Raw genomic sequence first — 19,495 nt, 5'->3', positions numbered from 1 at the left:
GCACTGCTCTCCTACTCACACAGACTCAGGATGTTGCAGCCAATTAGTGGTAATCTTTTGTACTTCTTATAGAGGTCTTTAATTGCCTCACTCTGCAGCCGACGCCTAATAATGATTGGTGTATTGTCTAAAGAAGGCAGAAATGTATGTTCCGTCTGTGACAACACCCACAGATTTACCTGACTTCCTGTCACAATATATATATATATATATATATATATATATATATATATATATATATATATAAAACACACACACACAAATACTTTTTTCTTTCCTTTTTTTTTAAAAAGTGATCATATACCCTCTGCTTCCAGCTGCTTAAGGAGCTTAGAGAGCTGGGGGAGGAGAAACAGAAGTACACTAATCTTCCCAGTGAATGGCTGTGCAGGGGTAGGGGCGTGTGAGCACAAGTCTAATCACTGGAGGAGAGCAGGCCAGCACAGCCATAAAACTGACTGTTTCCATGCCTAGGGAGGTCAGTTTTTTTATAGGAAATCAGGGAGACTGGCAGAACACCAGGGATATCACATAGGGAAGCAAAAGAGAAAATATATATATATTTTTAAACAAAAAATCTCAGGAATATCCAATGTTGGCTTAACATATTTTTTTAACGTGCCTCACAAACAACTGTTTAGAGATGGCCAAGTGACCCATCTATCGCCTCGCTCACAGGAGCGTACACCAATGTGAGGTCCATGTCTGCCTGAACTGGGAGCACAGGTGTTCCGTGTATCTCCATGTAGGCAGTCCCTTTCACGTTAATTGGGACGCAATGGCTGCAAGGACACAGCTGCTACTACCAATCTGACAGCCACACGGGTGCGTGGCCCCCGGACGCACACAGGGCTGGATTCAGAAAGAAGATACGACGGCGTATCTCCTGATACGCCGTCGTATCTCTGAGTCAGGCCGTCGTATCTATGCGCCTAATTCATAGAATCAGGTTACGCATAGATATGCCTAAGATCCGACAGGTGTAAGTGACTTACACCGTCGGATCTTAGGCTGCAATTCCAGGCCGGCCGCTAGGTGGCGCTTCCATATCTTTTACGCGTTGAATATGTAAATGAGCATTTACGCCGATTCAGAAACGAACGACCGCCCGACGCTTTTTTTTTACGTCGTTTGCGTTCGGCTTTTTCCGGCGGAAAGTTACCCCTGCTATAGGAGGGGTAAGTGCGGCGTATCCTATGTTACGTATGGCCGTCGTTCCCGCGCCGAGTTTTGAATTTTTTACGTTGTTTGCGTAAGTCGTTCGCGAATACGGCCGGACGTAATTTACGTTAACGTCGAAACCAATGACGTCCTTGCGATGTCATTTGGAGCAATGCACGCTGGGAAAATTTGCGGACGGCGCATGCTCTGTTCGATCGGCGCGGGGACGCGCCTGATTTAAATTGTACACGCCCCTTAGCCGCGGAATTTGAATTCCGCCGGGGGATTTACGATACGCCACCGCAACTTTAGAGGCAAGTGCTTTCTGAATAAAGCACTTGCCTCAAAAAAATAGCGTCGGCGTAACGTAAATCAGATAGGTTAGCGGATCTTTAGATCCGCGTAACCTATCTGAATCTGGCCCACTGTCTGCATTTGGTGACGCATAACCTCACGGATGTCAAATTGGGGGCAGCAGCCCAATATCCCAATTGGCATAAATGGGACTGCCTGAATAAAGATGCACAGAACACCTTTGCACTCCCATACGGGCAGATGCCGGCGTACGCTTAAGTACGACCATGTGAATTAAGCCTGCGTCATTTAGAGAAGCTATATTTCGATAAAAAAACAAAAAACAAACAGATGAGTTTTAGCAGTTATAAAATGTCTAAAAATAAATCCAGGATCACACGAGTACAAAAAAAAAAAGAACACTGTTTTATTGGATTTCTACAGTATAGCTGCGAGTCGTGTATTTTCTACAGGGTTGCAGAGAGCTGTAAGAACCGCGCCAAATACAGAGATCACCTCCCCAGACACACACGGCTCCTCCCGGGGCTCAGCATGCAGCTTTTGTGCGGCAGATAACTTCATTGACGAAGCCATTATTCCTGGCTAGAACATCAGCCCTCAGCTGATTCAGTCTGCTTTTTATTTCCTGCTCAGACATTTCAGTAAGTGGAAGAGCTTTCACTTTGGCGAGAAAATCCTGAATTATCTTCTCTCCTTCCTGAAAGAAAACAAGAATAAGGTTCATTTAACAAATAAAACATTTATCTCTTTGTTACACTTGGTAAAAATGTTAGCGAAAACTGCAGGACCAATGCTGGAAATATAAAATGATACGGAATTCGGGTTGCCTAGCGACAGACTAAGACGGTATTGCTCTCTTTTCCCAGCAAGTCTTGCTGGACAGTAAGGACCTGAACACACATCCCACTTAGAGCCGGCATGGATTTGTGTCTAAAGTATGGAGCGGAGGAAAAGGCACGGTCCCCGCCCCAAGTCACTGCCCTGTCACACATTTCACCCCAATTAAGCTTATTCGTAGAAGGGATGGCTGGGACTAAGCGACATTTAAACCCACTGAATGATTAAAAGCAATACAAGAACATTGTAAACAAACTGTTGTGTTAAAGAGGAAGCAAACCCTCTGAAACATTTCTTAAAAAAAAAAAAATGCAAGGCATAACGAGCTAGTATGCATAGCATACTAGCTCATTATGAATTACTTACCTGAGATCAAAGCCCGCGCAGCGACCCTCGTTCCTCTCCACCATGATACCCGAGTGACTTCCGGGTATCGCTTCTCCGTCGCTGTGACTGGCCGGAGCAGCGATGACGTCACTCCCGCGAATGCGCGCGGGAGCCGTCAGGGACGTTACGATCCCATTCATTAAAGACACGCTCATTGCGCCTGCGTCGTTGTCTACAGCGATCACGCGCCATAGACATCGTGCGGTCTTTTCTGCAAACATCTCCTTAAAGGGTTTGTAAAGGATTTTTTTTTTTATCTTAATAGCTTCCTTTACCTTAATGCAGTGCTGTTTTCATGTCCTAATTGTTAGTTTTTGCTCTCAAGTTGCTGTACTTCCTGGTTGTCTGTTTCCTGATAACCACAGTACTGGGAGCTTTCTCTCTATGGTCACAAATCAAGGAGGTGTGATTACTGTGTGTCTAAAACCCCTCAGCACCAATCAGTTTAGTTTTCCAAACCATCACAGCCCTGTATTGGCTCTGTACAGCAGAGGCAGGAAACAACATGCAAAAACGAAACTAGAAACTACAGGTACATTATATGATTGATTTTTATCTATTTTTAATCGTTTTTAAAAGGAATCAGTTAACTATTATCACTCTAAACAGTCATTTCAGCATAATTTTTTTTTTATTTACAACTCCTTTAACTGTGTAGGTTTAGGAGTTATTTCTTGCACCTACAGGAAAGCCTTAATCTAGGCTTACCTGTAGGGCCAAGTGGTCTGTAAGGGTCACCATGGTAACTTTGTTAGGCTAGTTTCACATTCGTACAGGCAATTGCTGTTGCGTGACCCTTACCCTGTTCTTGCAGCCACAACCACCTGCACAGAGAAACGCAAGAGATGTGTGCAGGCTCCATTAATCCTAATGGCACGCTAAATGCACTGGAAACCGCAGAACACTTGTGATTCCTATGCAGGTTGCGATTCCAAAAATGAAACAGGAACCTGTTCCCTGCTTTTCAGGAGGCATTTTAAATATATGGGTTGCCGTGTCCACACACTGTGAACCAGGCCTTACGAGGATCAGAATGAAGCCTGTTATATTGAATAATCATTATGGTGCGATGCCTACAGAATGCGGATTCATTTTCTGCCTCGATACCTATGCCAAGTGGGATGAGCTCCTAGAAGCGGTCATCTGGTACAGAAAAAGCTGGCCATACATGGATCAAAATTTTGGGCGGTTCAGCAGGAACTGGCCAACTTTCAATCCATGTATGGGCAGGGATTGACTTCTGTACAACCACCCTGTCTGGTTGCCTGCAAAGCTGATCAATGTATTCTAAATCGTGTGGAAGCCTCCCCAATGTCAGAATACAATAGCTCTTCAGGGAGGATTCCCCCCATCCACATCAAGCATGTGGATAGGGGAATCAAGTCAGTTTTCATTCAACCCACTGGCTGAATGAAAAAAACGGACTAATTTATTGGCTGCCTAAGGACCTGAGAACGGTGCACAGAGCTTGCAGCAGTTCAGCCTTGATTTGAACTTCTACAGTGAGCATGAGATGTGACAGCATTGCATTGGTGCTACTGCCCAACTGGATTAGGCTCTTTCACATGGGCAGACATGGACAGACACAGTCCGTGTTCATCCAATCCCCCCATAGGGGAGAGCGGAGAAAAGACAGGGCGGTCCCTGCATAGTGTTCGGGGACCGCCCTGTCATCCACCGGCTCAGCGGGGATCAACGGAGCGATCCCCGCTGAGCAAGCGGAGGTTCACGGGGCGGATCATTACTGATCCATCCCGTGTGAAAGGGGCCTTTGAATAGAAAGATCTCTCCACCTGTAGTTCTCAGGGCAGTGTCTGACCATCGGTGGCCACTTTATACTTGACCAGAAATCCCCCCCGAGGTCAGTTTTTTTAACTTTTGCCAATTGTGAGTCAGCAGAAAAAGACGTAGATCAGTGGTGGACCACTCTCTTAATTTAAGAGCCTCAAGTGTGGCCCTAACATCACCATAAAGCCTTACAAAATATTTATTGAATGTATTGCTACAGAAAGCTTGCTAACATGCAAGAGGTGATTGCCAAAGTCTATGGGCATGTTAGAAAAGATGGTCAGGAACTGCAATACTACAGAAGATGGTCAGACTGCAAACATGCTAAAGATGTTGCCTGAGATAGGGCATCTGCTTCAGGAAATAGACTTGAATACGGCCTTAGACTACGGTGGTGGCCAAGAGTTTTGAGAATGACAAATATAAATTTTCATAAAGTCTGCCGCCTCAGTGTTTTAAGATTTTTGTCAGATGTTACTATGGTATACTGAAGTAGAATTACAAGCATTTCATAAGTGCCAAAGGCTTTTATTGACAATTACATTAAGTTTATGCAAAGAGTCAATATTTGCAGGGTTGAACCTTCTTTTTCTAGACCTCTGCAATGCCCCCTGACATGCTGCCAATCAACTTCTGGGCCACATCCTGACTCATCTTTAAAATTGAGAAAAAGGAATTCCTGGGACGTGACACTACATTATTTGTCATCTAATACATGAAGGGTTGTAAACCCTCCTGTTTTTTCACCTTAATGCATCCTATGCATTAAGGTGAGAAAACACCCATTACCGGCCCCCCAGCCCCCCCGTTACTTACCTGAGCCCTGGAAAGTCTTGCGTCGAGAACGCAGTCTTTTTCCAGGGTTCTCGGCTCTTTATTGGATAGATTGATAGCAGCGCTGCCATTGGATCCCGCTGCGGTCAATCAAATCCAATGACGCAGGCATCGGGCAGAGTCCTGCATTCAGCAGCTATGGACGCCGAATGCAGGACTTGGGAGCGTGCTGGCAAAGTAACCCCCTTGAGAAAGCGCTACCCAGAGGGGGCTATCTGATGCGGGGAGGAGCCAGGAGAGACGCCAGGGACCCCAGAAAACGGCATTTGGAACCACTCTGTGCAAAACGAGCTGCACAGTAGAAGTATGACCAATGACGGTTGTCCTTCCGTCATCCTACACGCATGGCCTGATGGTTCCTGTAGTCTGATGCGATGCTGGGGCGGGGCTTGCCTGTGTGATGGGTTGTGATTTGCCCGCCCGGCGACGCATGACGTCAGACGCCGGGTCAGGACAGCCTATATAACAGCTCACACTGCACCGAGTGTGCAGGGAGCTGTGGGCTTTCTTGCTGCGACGGTGAGAGCATTTATTGGACTGAGTTTTGCGGCAGGCATTCCCCATTGACTTTAATCATTTTCTCCATAAACTTTTGCTTTCTTTCAGCCATTTTCATTTGCAAACCTTTTTTCTTCCTTTTTCTTTTTTGCTTTATATGAACTCTAGCAGCGCTATTTTCTGTTTTGTTCCCTGGCTACATTGTGCCTCTTTTAATATACCTTTTGAGCACATGCCTTGCAAACCATTGTCTAAACACTGGCTTGTCCATCTTAGTTTTTTCAGTGTCATTAAGTTTTTCAAGCGCTATTACAATTTATTGATTATTATTTTTTATTTATTTTCATTTATTATTATATTTTTCTACCTTTTATATTTTATTTTCTGTCCTTTTCTTTGATCCTTATCTGCCCCTGATGGAGGTACTGGGCAATTAAACAATATTTGAATGTCGCTTGTTTTGCAATCTATGCACAAATTATTCCTTTCCAACTCCTGGCATGCCTAGGATAATGGACGCCTAAAAATACATCAACTGCCCACCATGTTTTTGCTCTATTCGTCCTTTCGCTCTTCAGTGTATTTTTTGAAGTAAGTTTTTCTTTTTCTGAGACATCCAAAAACACTATCTATATGGTTCATGATATGAACTATTTATCATTGTTATAAAGCTTTCATCTACTTCTCTATTCTGACTAGATTCTATGTATTTTATTCTACCTTCCTAATTCGTCACCCCATGCATTAACCCCTATAGAGTGTCTTGTTGGGACCTTCCTTGAAATTTCCCTTGAACACACACAAGGGTGTACGCCAGCCAGTTCACGCCCCGGAGGGTCGCCTAGCGTTGATTTTTGAATGAATGAATGAATGAAAAACTTATATAGCGCAGCACATGCGAACCAAATCGCCTCTGGGCGCTCGTTGTTCCTGTCTCCTTTGATATCAAAAGAGATGAGTTTTGATCTTTCTCCTGAACGCTAAGTGATTTTCCTCCAACCGAATGCTGGTTGGTAAAGCGTTCCATAGTCTGGGACCCTGAACCGCAAATCTTCTTTCTCCCTTGGACTTGTTTCTGGCTTTCGGTATCTGAAGCAGATTTTGGTTGGTGGATCGCAGAACGCGATTGGGGTTGAGCTTTTATTTTTTCGCATAGATAAAGGGGGGCCTTCCCATGGATACATCTATGCGTTAGACAGAGTGCTTTAAAAACAATTCTGTTTTTGCGGATGCTTGTAGGTAAGCACGTTTTCGCTGTCTTTTGTTGAACGCTCGGACCACTTGCTATTGTCTTTTACCTTTTCTCAAATGTTTTACATCAATAATGTTATATTTATATAAAATTGTGTCCATATGGTGTAAATATGTTATTCTATATGTTTTTGATTTAGTTATAAATTTAAAAAATGGATGTCGTTTTTCCCCTGAGGAAGCGGAACCCGCGAAACATGTAGGGATACACGATCATCTTGTTCTCTCAAGTTAACTACAATCCCGCTTGTTGATGACCATTTGGTATCCATGAAATCAATTGAATTATAGATTTTAATATATATATATATATATATATATATATATATATATATATATATATATATATATATATATATTTTGCATTTTTGTATATTTCTATGTATTGAATAAAATTATTATACAGTGGGGGGGGGGGGGGGGGAGATGACGTGGACATTACAGTGGGGGGGAGATGACGTGGACATTACAGTGGTGGGGGAGATGACGTGGACATTACAGTGGTGGGGGGGGGGGGGGGGGGGAATAACGTTGACATTACAGTGGGGGGGGGGGGGGTGACGTGGACATTACAATGGGGACTAAATATGGTGGTGATCCGAGAAATGATCCGATCCGTGACTCTGATCCGAGGAACGATCCGAACCGTGAATTTTCTGATCCGTTGCACCCCTAGTACCATCAGGAAATATTCTACCAATAATAAAGGGAATAGTGCAGTTTTGCTTTGCGATGGATATGTGGGGATTATTCGTTTTGAAAAAGACAAGTTATTTTTTGGTATATGGGGTAATAAAGATAAGATCTTAAGACGAACTTTCCAGTAAAATATATTTATACATTGAGGATTGCAGTATAAGTTTGGTCTGATGAAGGCTTCTCAGAAGACCCAATCCTAAATTGTACCGGCATATGCCTGATCTAGGAGAGCCATTTGAATATTGTAAGTTATAGAGGGCGGAAGTGGTATAAGTATGAATGTGTGTGAGCATATACACCAGTTACCAGATGGATAGATTTGAATCAGTCGTCACCTTTTTCACAGAAGGAGGTCAGCCTCTTTAACAAGCCTCAACGAAGGAGGTCAGCCTCTTTAACAAGCCTCACAGAAGGAGATAACACAACAGATGATATACAATATGTAAATAAAAACAATGGCAAACCTCTTTTTCTAGGTAGCGCCTCTTGCAGGCTGGTTCATCCTCAGAGTCTGTTGAAGCCCCAATGAACTGGAATTCCTCCAACTCTAATGCTTTTGCTTTGGCGTTTTCGATTACGTGCTTCGGAAAGTTAGCCAGCTCCGCTACATGTATTCCAAAGCTCTGATCGCAGACACCTGTAGGATAACGAAGAGGGGAAATGCTGAATATTGTACAGGCAACCGTTTTATATTAAGGATTACTTTATTACAATTTAAAGTTTTAAAATAAGGTTTCTCTGTCCCTTTTAGAAGGGACAATGAAAAAAATGAATATATATATATATATATACACACATACATACACACACACACACACACACTTTTATATATATATATATATATATAAAATGTATAATTTTAAAGTGACCCCGTCCCTGCATGCTCGCGCAGCAAAAAAAAAAAAAAGCATACGCAAGTCACATCCCCAAATGTAAACGGTGTTCAAACCACATGTGAGGTATTGCCACGATCGTCAGAGTGAGAGCAATAATTCTAGCAAAAGACCCCCCTCTGTAACTCTAAACAGGTAACTTTTTTTTTTAAGTCGCCTATGGAGATTTTTAGGTACCGTAATTTGTCACCATTCCATGAGTGTGCACAATTTCAAAGCATGACATGTTGGGTATCCATTTACTCGGCATAACATCAGCTTTCACATTATACAAAAAATTGGGCTAACTCTACTGTTTAGTTTTTTTTTTAAATGCATGAAAGTGTCTCTTCCCAAAAAATCTGCGTTTGACAGACCACTGCGCATATACCGCACAACATAAAATATTGCAATGATCAGCATTTTATTCTCTAGGGCAGGGATATGCAATTAGCGGACCTCCAGCTGTTGCAAAACTACAAGTCCCATCATGCTTCTGACTCTGGTGTTATGCTTGTGGCTGTCAGAGTCTTGCTATGCCTCATGGGAATTGTAGTTCTGCAACAGCTGGAGGTCTGCTAATTGCATATCCCCGCTCTAGGGTCTCTGCTAAAAAATAAAAAAATCATATATGTTTGGGGGTTCAAAGTAATTTTCTAACAAAAAATACGGATCAAATGGAAGCAACAAATGTCAGAACTAGGCTTAGGCGAGAAAGGGATAAAGCGAAAACACAGCTTAGCAGAGCAGCTCGATTTGCAGCTCTTTGATAAAACCTTGGGCTTGGCTGTCTGATAAGGGAAAAGTCAATGTTGTGGTTACTCAGAATTCTCTAAACAGTCTTCTTTTAGCAAATCTGTAAAGTAATCATGATGAATTATGTATAGAACCCATTAAGGCCTTGTTTAAGTTGGCCATACATTGTACAATTTTCTTGTATCTCGCCGGCACGCTCAGCGGGCCGTACCACCTGCCAAGGCCGACCCTTTCACCTGAATAGAGACACACCACAACATAATACCTCTTCACCACCTTATAACGCCTTTTCCCCCACCTGTTAAATGCCCTCTGAAGAGCAGTCCATCGTGGATCGTTCAGTGGGTACACATGGGTAAACGAGCCCCAATACACAATAGTCATATTTATTTCATTTAAAAAATTCCTTTATTTTTTTTCCAACCACTTGAGGACCAGCCACGCAGTTATACTGTGGCAGGTTGGCCCCCCTGGGCAAGCAATCATAGCTGTACGTCAGCTGCTTTAAGAGCACTAGGGGGCTCGATGTCCGCCGGGCACCCTCGATCGCTCCCGAGAGAGACAGAACAGAGGTCCGTCAATGAAAATAGACAGATCTCCGTTCTAAAAGGGGTGAGGAGACTGATCTGTTGTTCCTACTGCTTAGGAACAACGATCGGTCTCCTCCCCCATGCAGTCATATCCCCCACAGATAGAAACACTCCCTAGGACACACATTTAACCCCTTGATCGCCCCCCCTAGTGTTAACCCCTTCCCTGCCAGTGACATTTGTACAGTAATCAGTGGCTATTTTTAGCACTGATCGCTGTATAAATGTCACTGGTCCCAAAAAAGAATCAAAAGTGCCTGATCTGTCCACCGCAGTCCCGATAAAAATTGCAGATAACCGCCATTACTAGTAAAAAAAAAAAAAAGCCATAAATCTATGCCCTATTTTGTAGACGCTATAACATTTGCGCAAACCAATATACACTTGATATTTTTTTTTTACCAAAAATATGAACACACATCGGCCTAAACTGATGAAGAAATTTGTTTTATAAAAAAATAAATTGGAATATTTATTATAGCAAAAAAATTCTGAATTGTATATTTTTTAGTGTATAGTTAAAAAAAAATTAAATGCAGAGGTGATCAAAAACCACCAAAAGAAAGCTCTGTTTGTGGGGGGAAAAAGGACGTCAATTTTGTTTGCACGACCGCGCAATTGTCCGTAAAAGCAACGCAGTGCCGTATCGCAAAAATGGCCTGGTCATTAAGGGGGTAAACCTTTTGGGACTGAAGTGGTTAATTATGACCATCAGAAAGAAAAGAAATTATGCACAAAACTCCTATAAATTCTTTTTAAACCTAAACAGTTAAGGCATTGTGTTTCTATGCTCACTACAATCAAAAAAAAGATGTGCGCTGACCCGTGGATTCCGCAGAGTACAATTACCTCTACAATGCAGTGACTTCACAGAGAAATCAGAAGGACGGCCTGAACATTGCATTCCAATTTCTAATAGTTGTGCTTTGTAGCATCCACTACCAAGCACAATCTCTTCCAATATGTTGTGATAAAAAAAAAAAGAAGGAGGGAGAGAGCTGGTTGTAATATTTAACTTTAAAAGGCTTGTAAACCCTCGTTTTTTCACCTTAATGCGTTAAGGTGAAAAAACATTCTGTCACTCAGCAGCCCCCCCCGAGCCCCCATTACCTGAGCCCTGTGTTTCCCACGAGGGGAACAAGCACACCAGCTCCGGCCGGTGTCTCGATTGGATAGATTAATAGCAGCGCAGCCATTGGCTCCCGCTGCTGTCAATCAAATTTAATTACGCGGTGACTGGGGCCGAGTCCGCTTTTTGTGTGAATAGATGCAGAAGCCGGACACTGAAGCACGCCCCGCACGGGTTGACCACGAAGGAGAGCGATTCTCCGACGGGAACTCGAGAAGAGGAGGAGACAAGAGCGCCGTCTGAGGGACCCCAGAAGAGGAGGATTAGGGCCACTCTGTGCAAAACCAACTGCACAGAGGAGGCAAGTATGAATTTTGTATTTATTTTTTAAACCCTGAACCTTTACAACCCCTTTAAGTATAAGGCCTCATGCACACATGGATGTTTGACTTTTTTACAGCATCTGTTTTTGTCTGTAGACATTTTTGTTCTACAGTCATTAAACGGTCCATGTTATCCTATGTGTCCATGTACACAGGCCATTTGAGCAGTGGTGTTTTTGATCTGTAAAATAATAATAATAATAAAAAAAAAAAAAAACTAGTGGGTTCTGAGACACGTTTTTCAGCTGTAAAAACGCTCCAACGCTGATTAACGCTCAAAAACATTGTTCGCCAGCGTTTTTTTACATTGAAAAGAAAAAATTTCTTTAAAAAAAGGAGAGAAAAAAAAAAAAAAAAGAAGATTCCAAAAACGCCAATGTGGAAAAATGTTGCAAAAACTTTGAAAAACTCACTGCAATACTACTGGCGTTTTTTTTACGTCCAATGTGCATGAGGCCTTAGTGCCAGTTCTATCTTTTAGAGACTGTGATGTATACACTCACCGGCAACTTTACTAGGTACACCTGTTCCCTTGGTTAGCAACGCAAATTGCTAATCAGCTAATCACACGCCAGCACCTCTAGACCATGGGTTGTAGGGGTGCAACGGATCAAAAAACTCACTGATCGTATCGATCCTCGGATCAGAGTCACGGAATCGGATCATACAAATCTTGTTATACCCACCGGAGGTTTCGATTTCAGTGTTATTTTCAACACAAAACAGAGCTTATGTGTTTAAAATACAGTATATGTAAATCTGACAGACTGTTTACATGTTAAATTTTAAAAGCAGCAGCAAACCTGCTGACCTTACATGGTTGCTAAATTGACAGAACACCTCTGATTTTCACATTTAATTAAATTTGAAAATCAGAGGTGTTCTGTCACATTAGCAACCATGTAAGGTCAGCAGGTTTGCTGCTGCTTTTAAATTTTAACATGTAAACAGTCTGTTGGATTTCCAAATACTGTATTTAAGCATATAAGCTCTGTTGTGTTGAAAAGAACTGTGAAATCTAAAACACCATTGGGTGTAACAAGATGTCCGCTTGCCCCTTCTCACTATCATTACTGTGTAGGAGTGTGGGGTGGAGCAAGATGGCGGCGACGAAACGTTACTTCCTGACGAGACAACTGCTACCGGGTGTACCAAGATGGCCGCCGCTCCAGAGCTAGGCCAAAGCCAGGGACCTTCCTATGGCCATGGCTGCGGAGCGCTCCGCGGATCGCGTGGTGTGCCGATCTGAACAGGGAGACCCGTTCGGATCACGGATCGGTGACGATCCGTTGCACCACTAATGGGTTGCAGGAAAGCAATTAGCTTGATTCCTCCATCAACACTGACAGTGCTGATGCGATAATCCCTCCTGCCAGGCAATTGTCTTCTCCCGGGGGGGGGGGGGCCATCCTCTGCAGGAGAAGACCACGATTGTCTCTAGCGATAAATCATAGGAGAATCCGGTAGGCTGGTTGTACCCAAGCCGATTGCTCAATTTGGCATATTCAAGCCTGCTCATCAACAATTTGAACCGTGTATGGCCGGCATCATCACTTTCTTGGCACTTATGGGGAAACATGCAGCCCGCCTTCTGCTGCTCCTCAAAGTCAGATCAGTAGTTTTCAATGTAATAGTTTAGGTTTAAAGTATTTCACACATCGAATTGCCACACTGGAGGTTTTTCTGGGTAACATTAGCATTATTTTTGGCATGATACTACAGATTTTTATCTTTGTATCCTCATAAAAGCTAAAGGGACACCTCAAATGGTGCATCCATCTTACCCTATATGGCTCTATGGGCAATTTTAAAGAGCTAAAGGGAACCCGTCATAAGAAAAACACAGAAGACGCCCTTTTCTAGTCATACTGGCCCCTGTATGTTATACTTTCTAACAGACTCTGGCCATGTATTCATATTATTATAAAGACTTCTACATTTTCTCGGACACTACTCATCTGTATACTTCTTACAAGTCAGTAACTTTTAAAGCACTGAAGCCAAACAGCATAATGGCCAGGCAACCAACATTTCCATCATCCTCCCATGACAGGATTACTTTAAAGGTTAATAGGCAAACACCTAAATGTATAGTGCATGTGTTCTTTAGTAAGGATTTCTGTAGAGATAAAATTTGATGAAAAGCACAAACTAATCTAGGTGTATTTTATGTCTCTCCTGAGGTCGAGATTGCTATAAAGAAGACTCTATAAAGCCAGTTTACACCCGATTATACCATGAGCCATAGGCTATAATCCAGTGACATTTAATTACATGGCCAGCTAAGCAGCAGTAGAACACTAAATTATCAAAATCATCTCCAGAATTACAGCAGACCTGAGACCTATCCTCATAAAAGGATTATTTCCCATATGTATTTGGTAGGATTCCATTCTCTTCTTCAAGACTATAGGTTCATTTGTGTATACAGTGCCTGCAGCAAAGCAGTTATTCTGCATTGATCCACAACAATGTGTCCCTGTGGCCAGTTCTAGGAGAAACTGCACAGTGCTGGTCCTTACTAAGTGCTGGCCATGTCAAGATGTCAAAGAAACTGCATTTAATGAGAAAACAAGTCATCTATGACCAATAGGATTTGTGTACCTACAGTGGCACCTCGGTTTACGAGTAACTCGGTTAACAAGCTTTTTGAAAGACTAGCAACTTTTTTTTAAAGAATTCTGACTCTGTTTGCGAGTGTTGTCTCTTAAAATGAGCAGAATTCAAGCGAATAGACCCTGTAGTACCACATTTGGCTTGAGGTGGGGGGGGGGGGGCACCGGAACCGAGCAGAGCTGAACGTCGCCGTTCGGAAATGCACGAAAAGGCCCTAAGACAGCTCGACTGACCTCAGTAGATCTGAGGAACAAAGTCTTTCCGAGGTCAGCCGAATGTGTCCTCGAGCATTTTCGGACATTTCCGAGGCTCTCCAGTGCCCCCTGCCTCTGGCCGCATGCGGTATTGCATGCCATTGAAGGCAATGCGGAACAAATTATTGACTTCAATGGGGAAAATTGCTTTGATATGCGAGTACTTTGAAATATGAGCATTCTCTTGGAACGGATTATGCTCGTAATCCAAGGTTTCACTGTACTGTAAAATACTTTACTTAGAGTCCATTAAGGGACGTGAGAAGTCTTAAACTTGAATTTTTGCATTTGCCATAAAATCCAAGAACAAATCCTATTTTCTTTTTTGTTCATGGAGGCGGCACGGGAAATCTTAAGTCTTCAGGACACCAAAAAGCGGTCCAACTGAGGGCTGGGCAAAAGAGCAAAAAAAAAAAACTGGCAACAGGAGATCTGTGTGAGGGAACTTATGCCATAAACTGGCATCAGATGAGGATGAAACTTCCACCCGGTAAAAATTAGGAAGCATCCGCCAAGTTCCTCAAGGTTTGGGGCTCGTGGTGGTCCTACGCTCTTCCCACTTTGCATCCGACCAGTCTAGGCCTCACAAATTGACCACCTCCACCCTCCCGACCTGGGGGTACCCTTTTTCTACCCACTTTCCATGTTCTGCTTTTCTTTTCCTCCGTTTTTCCTTCTCATTATGTATGTTCCTTTTTTCGGCATCTGGCCCCTTTTCTCCCCCCTTCTCCTTTTTCCCCTCTCTCTCTCTCTCTTTCACGCTTTCTTCTCCCATTTGTTTTCATTCATGTTTTTCTAGTTTTGTCTGTATGACCCCGATTTTAGTTTTACCTTCCACATTTTGGTGGATTACTCCACGCCTTACCTTCTGAGCAATAATGCTCAGTTACCTTAGGTCAGAGGGCTGTAGATGTTTGACAATTCCCATATCGAATATGCTTTTAATGTGCACTTTTCAGTTGTGCCATGTCATGCTTATTGTTTATATCCCCTGCGTGGGATTATTGCAGTACTTCGACAAAAAAATTTTTTTTTAATAAAAAAGATAGTACCAGAAAAATTAGGAAGAACAAAAGAACAGGTGGCAGCCTGACAAATCTAGGAAACAAATGGCTAAAAAAAAAAAAAAAAAAAAAAGCCTTATGCTACATGCTTTTTTTCTTTAAAAAAATCTGAAACTTTATGCGTTGTGATCCGATGGTGCCACCATTGATTTCTAAATTCGACAAACCAAGCCTCCAATTTGACCTCATGTTACAGAAAATAAATTTGTGACTGGAAATCTTTTCTTTCCGTGAATTCTTTTCTTTCTGTGATTTTTCTTCTTCTCGTGCTCATGAGGATTTTTTTCGAATAAATTTCTCACACAATTCTCCCATCATGGATTAGAAAATCATTTGTTTTTCAATCAAATTCAAAGACTGTACGAAAATCGGCCTTTGCTGTGGCCCACTAATGGTGTGAAATGGTTTTTCGAAAGAAAATTTTCGGAATTTGACCCACGTATGGCCGGCCCAAAAGGCGCTTGTCTGTCTTAGCCAGGCAGAAATGGTTAAAAAAAAAAAACAGAACCCAGAATGACAAAAAAGTAATCTGTTTGAATCCCAACCACGGCATCACCTGCCTGGAGTTTGGATGTTCTCCCTGTGCGGGTTTCCTCCGGGTACTCCAGTTTCCTCCCACTCTTCAAAGACATGCTTGTAGGTTAAAGTGGTTCTAAAGGCTCGATGCGTTCTATGCATGAAGGTAATAAAAACTGTGCAGCAGCCCCCCCCCCCTCCCCCAATACTTACCGTAACCCCATCTCGACCCAGTGATGTGCAAGAGAGCCTCGGCTTTCCGGGGACTTTCCCTCATTGTTTGAGAATAGCGAGGGCCATTGGCTCCCGCTTCTGTCAATCACAGCCAGTGAACTAATGAGAGAGAGAGAGAGTGGGGTGAGGCTAAGCCGCAGGCTGTGTGCGCGAATGGACCTGCAGAGCCCTGGTTCAGAAACTAGCCTGCTTGGGTGCCCCCATTGCAAGCGGTTTGCTGTGGGGGCACTTGCCATGAGAAGAGGGCCAAGAGCGCCGGTGAGGGACCAGAGAAGGGGAGGACCGGAGCACGCAAGTATAACATGTTTGTAATTATTTTTTTAACAAATTGGCCCTTATATGTGTATGTATGAATGTGAGTTAGGGACCTTAGATTGTAAGCTCCTTGAGGGCAGGGACTGATGTGAATGTATAATATGGGTGTAAAGCACTGCGTACACTGATAGCACTAAACACTGTATATGTCACGATCAAAGTCACTGTAGGCAGGAAAGGATCAAAGTACTACATGGCTCTTTGCAAGCACGTGCAGCAGCAGAAAGATTATTTGATTGTTGCATGGTGGGAAAGCGTACACAGAGTGCACATGCACAACACTACACCCAAGAGATGACTTCAGCACTCCCAGAGCATTAAGCTCTGTCACAGCAAAACTAATGGAAAATGGGTAATGATGGATCCCAGCAATCAACATAAATGAGGGAAACTCAGAGGGCTCAGGTCAATTAGCCTACTCACTAAAATTCTTCAAAGACAGGACAAGAACAGAGGCAATGCCAGTGGCTTTGTACCCGAAAAAGCACTCTGCAGCCAACTTAACCAAGCTGTTACTTGCAGCATCCAATACTGGGGTGTGGTAGAGTCCAAATGCCAGGCCAGGATAACTGTACCAGATAGCTCCCGATTAGAGGGGGAGCTTCCAACAGTGTTCTAAAAAAAAAAATCTAGATTGCAGAAAAAAGTATTCGTAAAATAGTTGGTCTTTACAACAGCAGAGTTAAATAAAAGATGTCCATTCTCCTAGGACACAAGTAAAAGCTAAGGATTGCCATACATTGCCAGCCTAAGGCATGTTCGTAGTAGGAGGGATTTTACCCTGAACTGGCTTAGCTTTTTGTTTAGTTTTTTTGCCAGTGTCCAATCCTCCTGTAGATGGAAACAAACTTGAAGGTTTAATACTTTGTGTCCATTTAAAGGATGAGAAAGAAACATACAGGGCTCAAAATCTCAAGTCCTGAGCTACTAGCCAGGCCTCAAGGGTTACTTGCCACCGGTTGCCCCGCCCAACCCCTACCATGCCCCGCCCCCATAAATCATCTCATGAAATTACACTTTAATGTTTTATGCAATTAAAGTTATAAAAATATTAATTTCTTCATCCGTGCCCGCCAATGCAGCCTGCCTGTGCCACCATGCAGCCTGTGTCCCATATGCAACACTACATGTGGAGGGGAAGAGAGGAGAGCCGCCACTGGATGATCAGAGCAGGGAACATCATAGCTTTCATTTCAATAGCTGTGTGTTCCCCCGCCGTGCGCCTTCACATAAGCCCCTCCCCTTGCCCGGGGAACTTTGATACATGTCACACGTCCTTTGATCTATCAGAGTCAAAGAAAAAGAGAGGAGGGACTTACGTGACCATGCATGACGGGGGTACACACAGCTATTGAAATTAAAGCTGTGATGTTCCCTGCTCTGATCATCCAGCGGCAGGTCTCCTCTCTTGCCCTCTGATCAGCGGTGCTCCCAACCCCCCCCCCAGGCAGCCCTCAGAATCCACAAAAAATGCGAGTGTGTGGGATTTTGTATAATCCCCGACATGATTGGTGCTCGTTTGCCAATGCTTAGAGCTATTTTTCCATGAAATTTAAATTTTAGGAATCACTTTCTGCCCACCACGTGCCACTGTGACGAATTATAATGAATGAATGAAAAATCCGATGTCTTGGGTGCGTAGCAATCACAATAAGGCCTCATGTACACTGCTGCTGGTAAACAGATGTTTAGGAGCAGTTGGGCATTTTTTTCAACTGCTCCTGAACTCTCCTCAATGTTATCTTATCAGTACATGTACACAGGGTCGTTTATAGTTGTTTCTAGGCAGTCGAGTTTAGAGGATTTTTTTGGGACCCAAATAAATGCGTTCAGAAGCTGTGTTTAGAGGCATTTCAAGCACCAAACACACCAACTCGCATTTAGCAGCGTTTTGTTTACAAATGTTTTTCATTTTAGTGGAACCAAGTCTAAACATTGTATCAATTTGTCTTTTACATCAAAAGGAATAGACTTCTGTATGTAAATTAGGAAAGTTTAACCACTTAAACACTAAACCTTTTTCTGACAGATTTCAAGTTAAAATATTTTTTATTTTTTTGCAAGAAAATTACTTCGAACCCCCAAACATTATATTTTTTTTAGTAGAGACCCTAGAGAATAAATTGGTGGTTGTTGCAATATTTTATGTCACACTGTATTTGCGCAGCGGTGTTTCAAATGCAATTTTTTGGGAATAAAACTACTTTAATGAATTTAAAAAATAACTAACCAAATTTTTTTTTGTATAATGTGAAAGATTTTACGCCGCAAGAAACGCGAGAGAATCGCGATCTTTATTCTAAGCAAAAAAAATGTTATTCTCATTTTGGCCAGAATCGTGCATCTCTACTAGAGTTTTTTTCCCCTTTTGGAGAGAGTGCATGTGATCAGCACAGAGACAATTAGCACTGCCCAGACAGAGGGTCAGGGGTCCTTTATTCTCACAGGATAATCGTAGGAGAATAAAAACTCCTCCTACAAGCTTTAACGAGATACTAATAGAAGTCACAAGACTGCTATAAGGCTGATGAGAAAAGGTATTTAGCATTTTATATTTACAAAAATAATTGCATTTCCATGTGCTGTGTACTGTGGGAGACCAGATATAGTGAATGCAGAGTCCTGGGTTTAGTAACACTTTAACATGGGTTATCAATCCATATGTAGGAAACAAATTGCTGCAGCAAGATTTTATCATGCAGTACTACAACCTGTTTAAATGTGAATGTCGCCTGAAGGTATAAAGTTCTCACATCGTGTGTTGAAATGTAAAGGTATCCACAACACAGCAGATGACAGTCACCTGGCTCATAAATTTTAGATAGGACTGTGACAGGACTGAGAGTCTAGTCGGTGAGTGATCCCAGATGGAGTCAACCTTTTATTGTTGTAAAGGGCACAAGAAACCTTGTACGGATCTCTATTGCTACTCTCGCGCAGAGTCACAGCTTGAAGCTTCTACTCTGCTTCCTTTCACATCTCCATCCAACCTCTCCACTCGTCAGTTCTATCCAGGCATTGCATGGCGAGGGAGAGCAGATGTGCGTATTTATGGG

At 42.8% G+C, this 19,495-nt stretch overlaps 1 protein-coding gene across 1 annotated transcript in view; it reads right to left on the bottom strand.

Moving 5' to 3' along the window:
* Positions 1–1,858: 1,858 nt before the first annotated feature.
* MSH2 (mutS homolog 2) overlaps positions 1,859–19,495 on the bottom strand; it is a 199,693-nt gene continuing 182,056 nt past the window's right edge. Inside the window, exons 15-16 of the mRNA XM_040351583.1 lie at positions 8,235–8,407; positions 1,859–2,173 (exon numbers count right to left, since the gene is read on the bottom strand). Coding sequence (XP_040207517.1) covers positions 2,003–2,173; positions 8,235–8,407 — 344 coding nt within the window. The 3' untranslated portion in view covers positions 1,859–2,002. The remainder of the gene's footprint in view (positions 2,174–8,234; positions 8,408–19,495) is intronic.

The sequence above is a fragment of the Rana temporaria genome, chromosome 4, assembly GCF_905171775.1.
Source record: "Rana temporaria chromosome 4, aRanTem1.1, whole genome shotgun sequence".
NCBI lineage: Eukaryota > Metazoa > Chordata > Amphibia > Anura > Ranidae > Rana > Rana temporaria.
The sequence above is the reverse complement of the archived record's forward strand: the minus strand, read 5'-3'. Positions and strand labels throughout refer to the sequence as shown.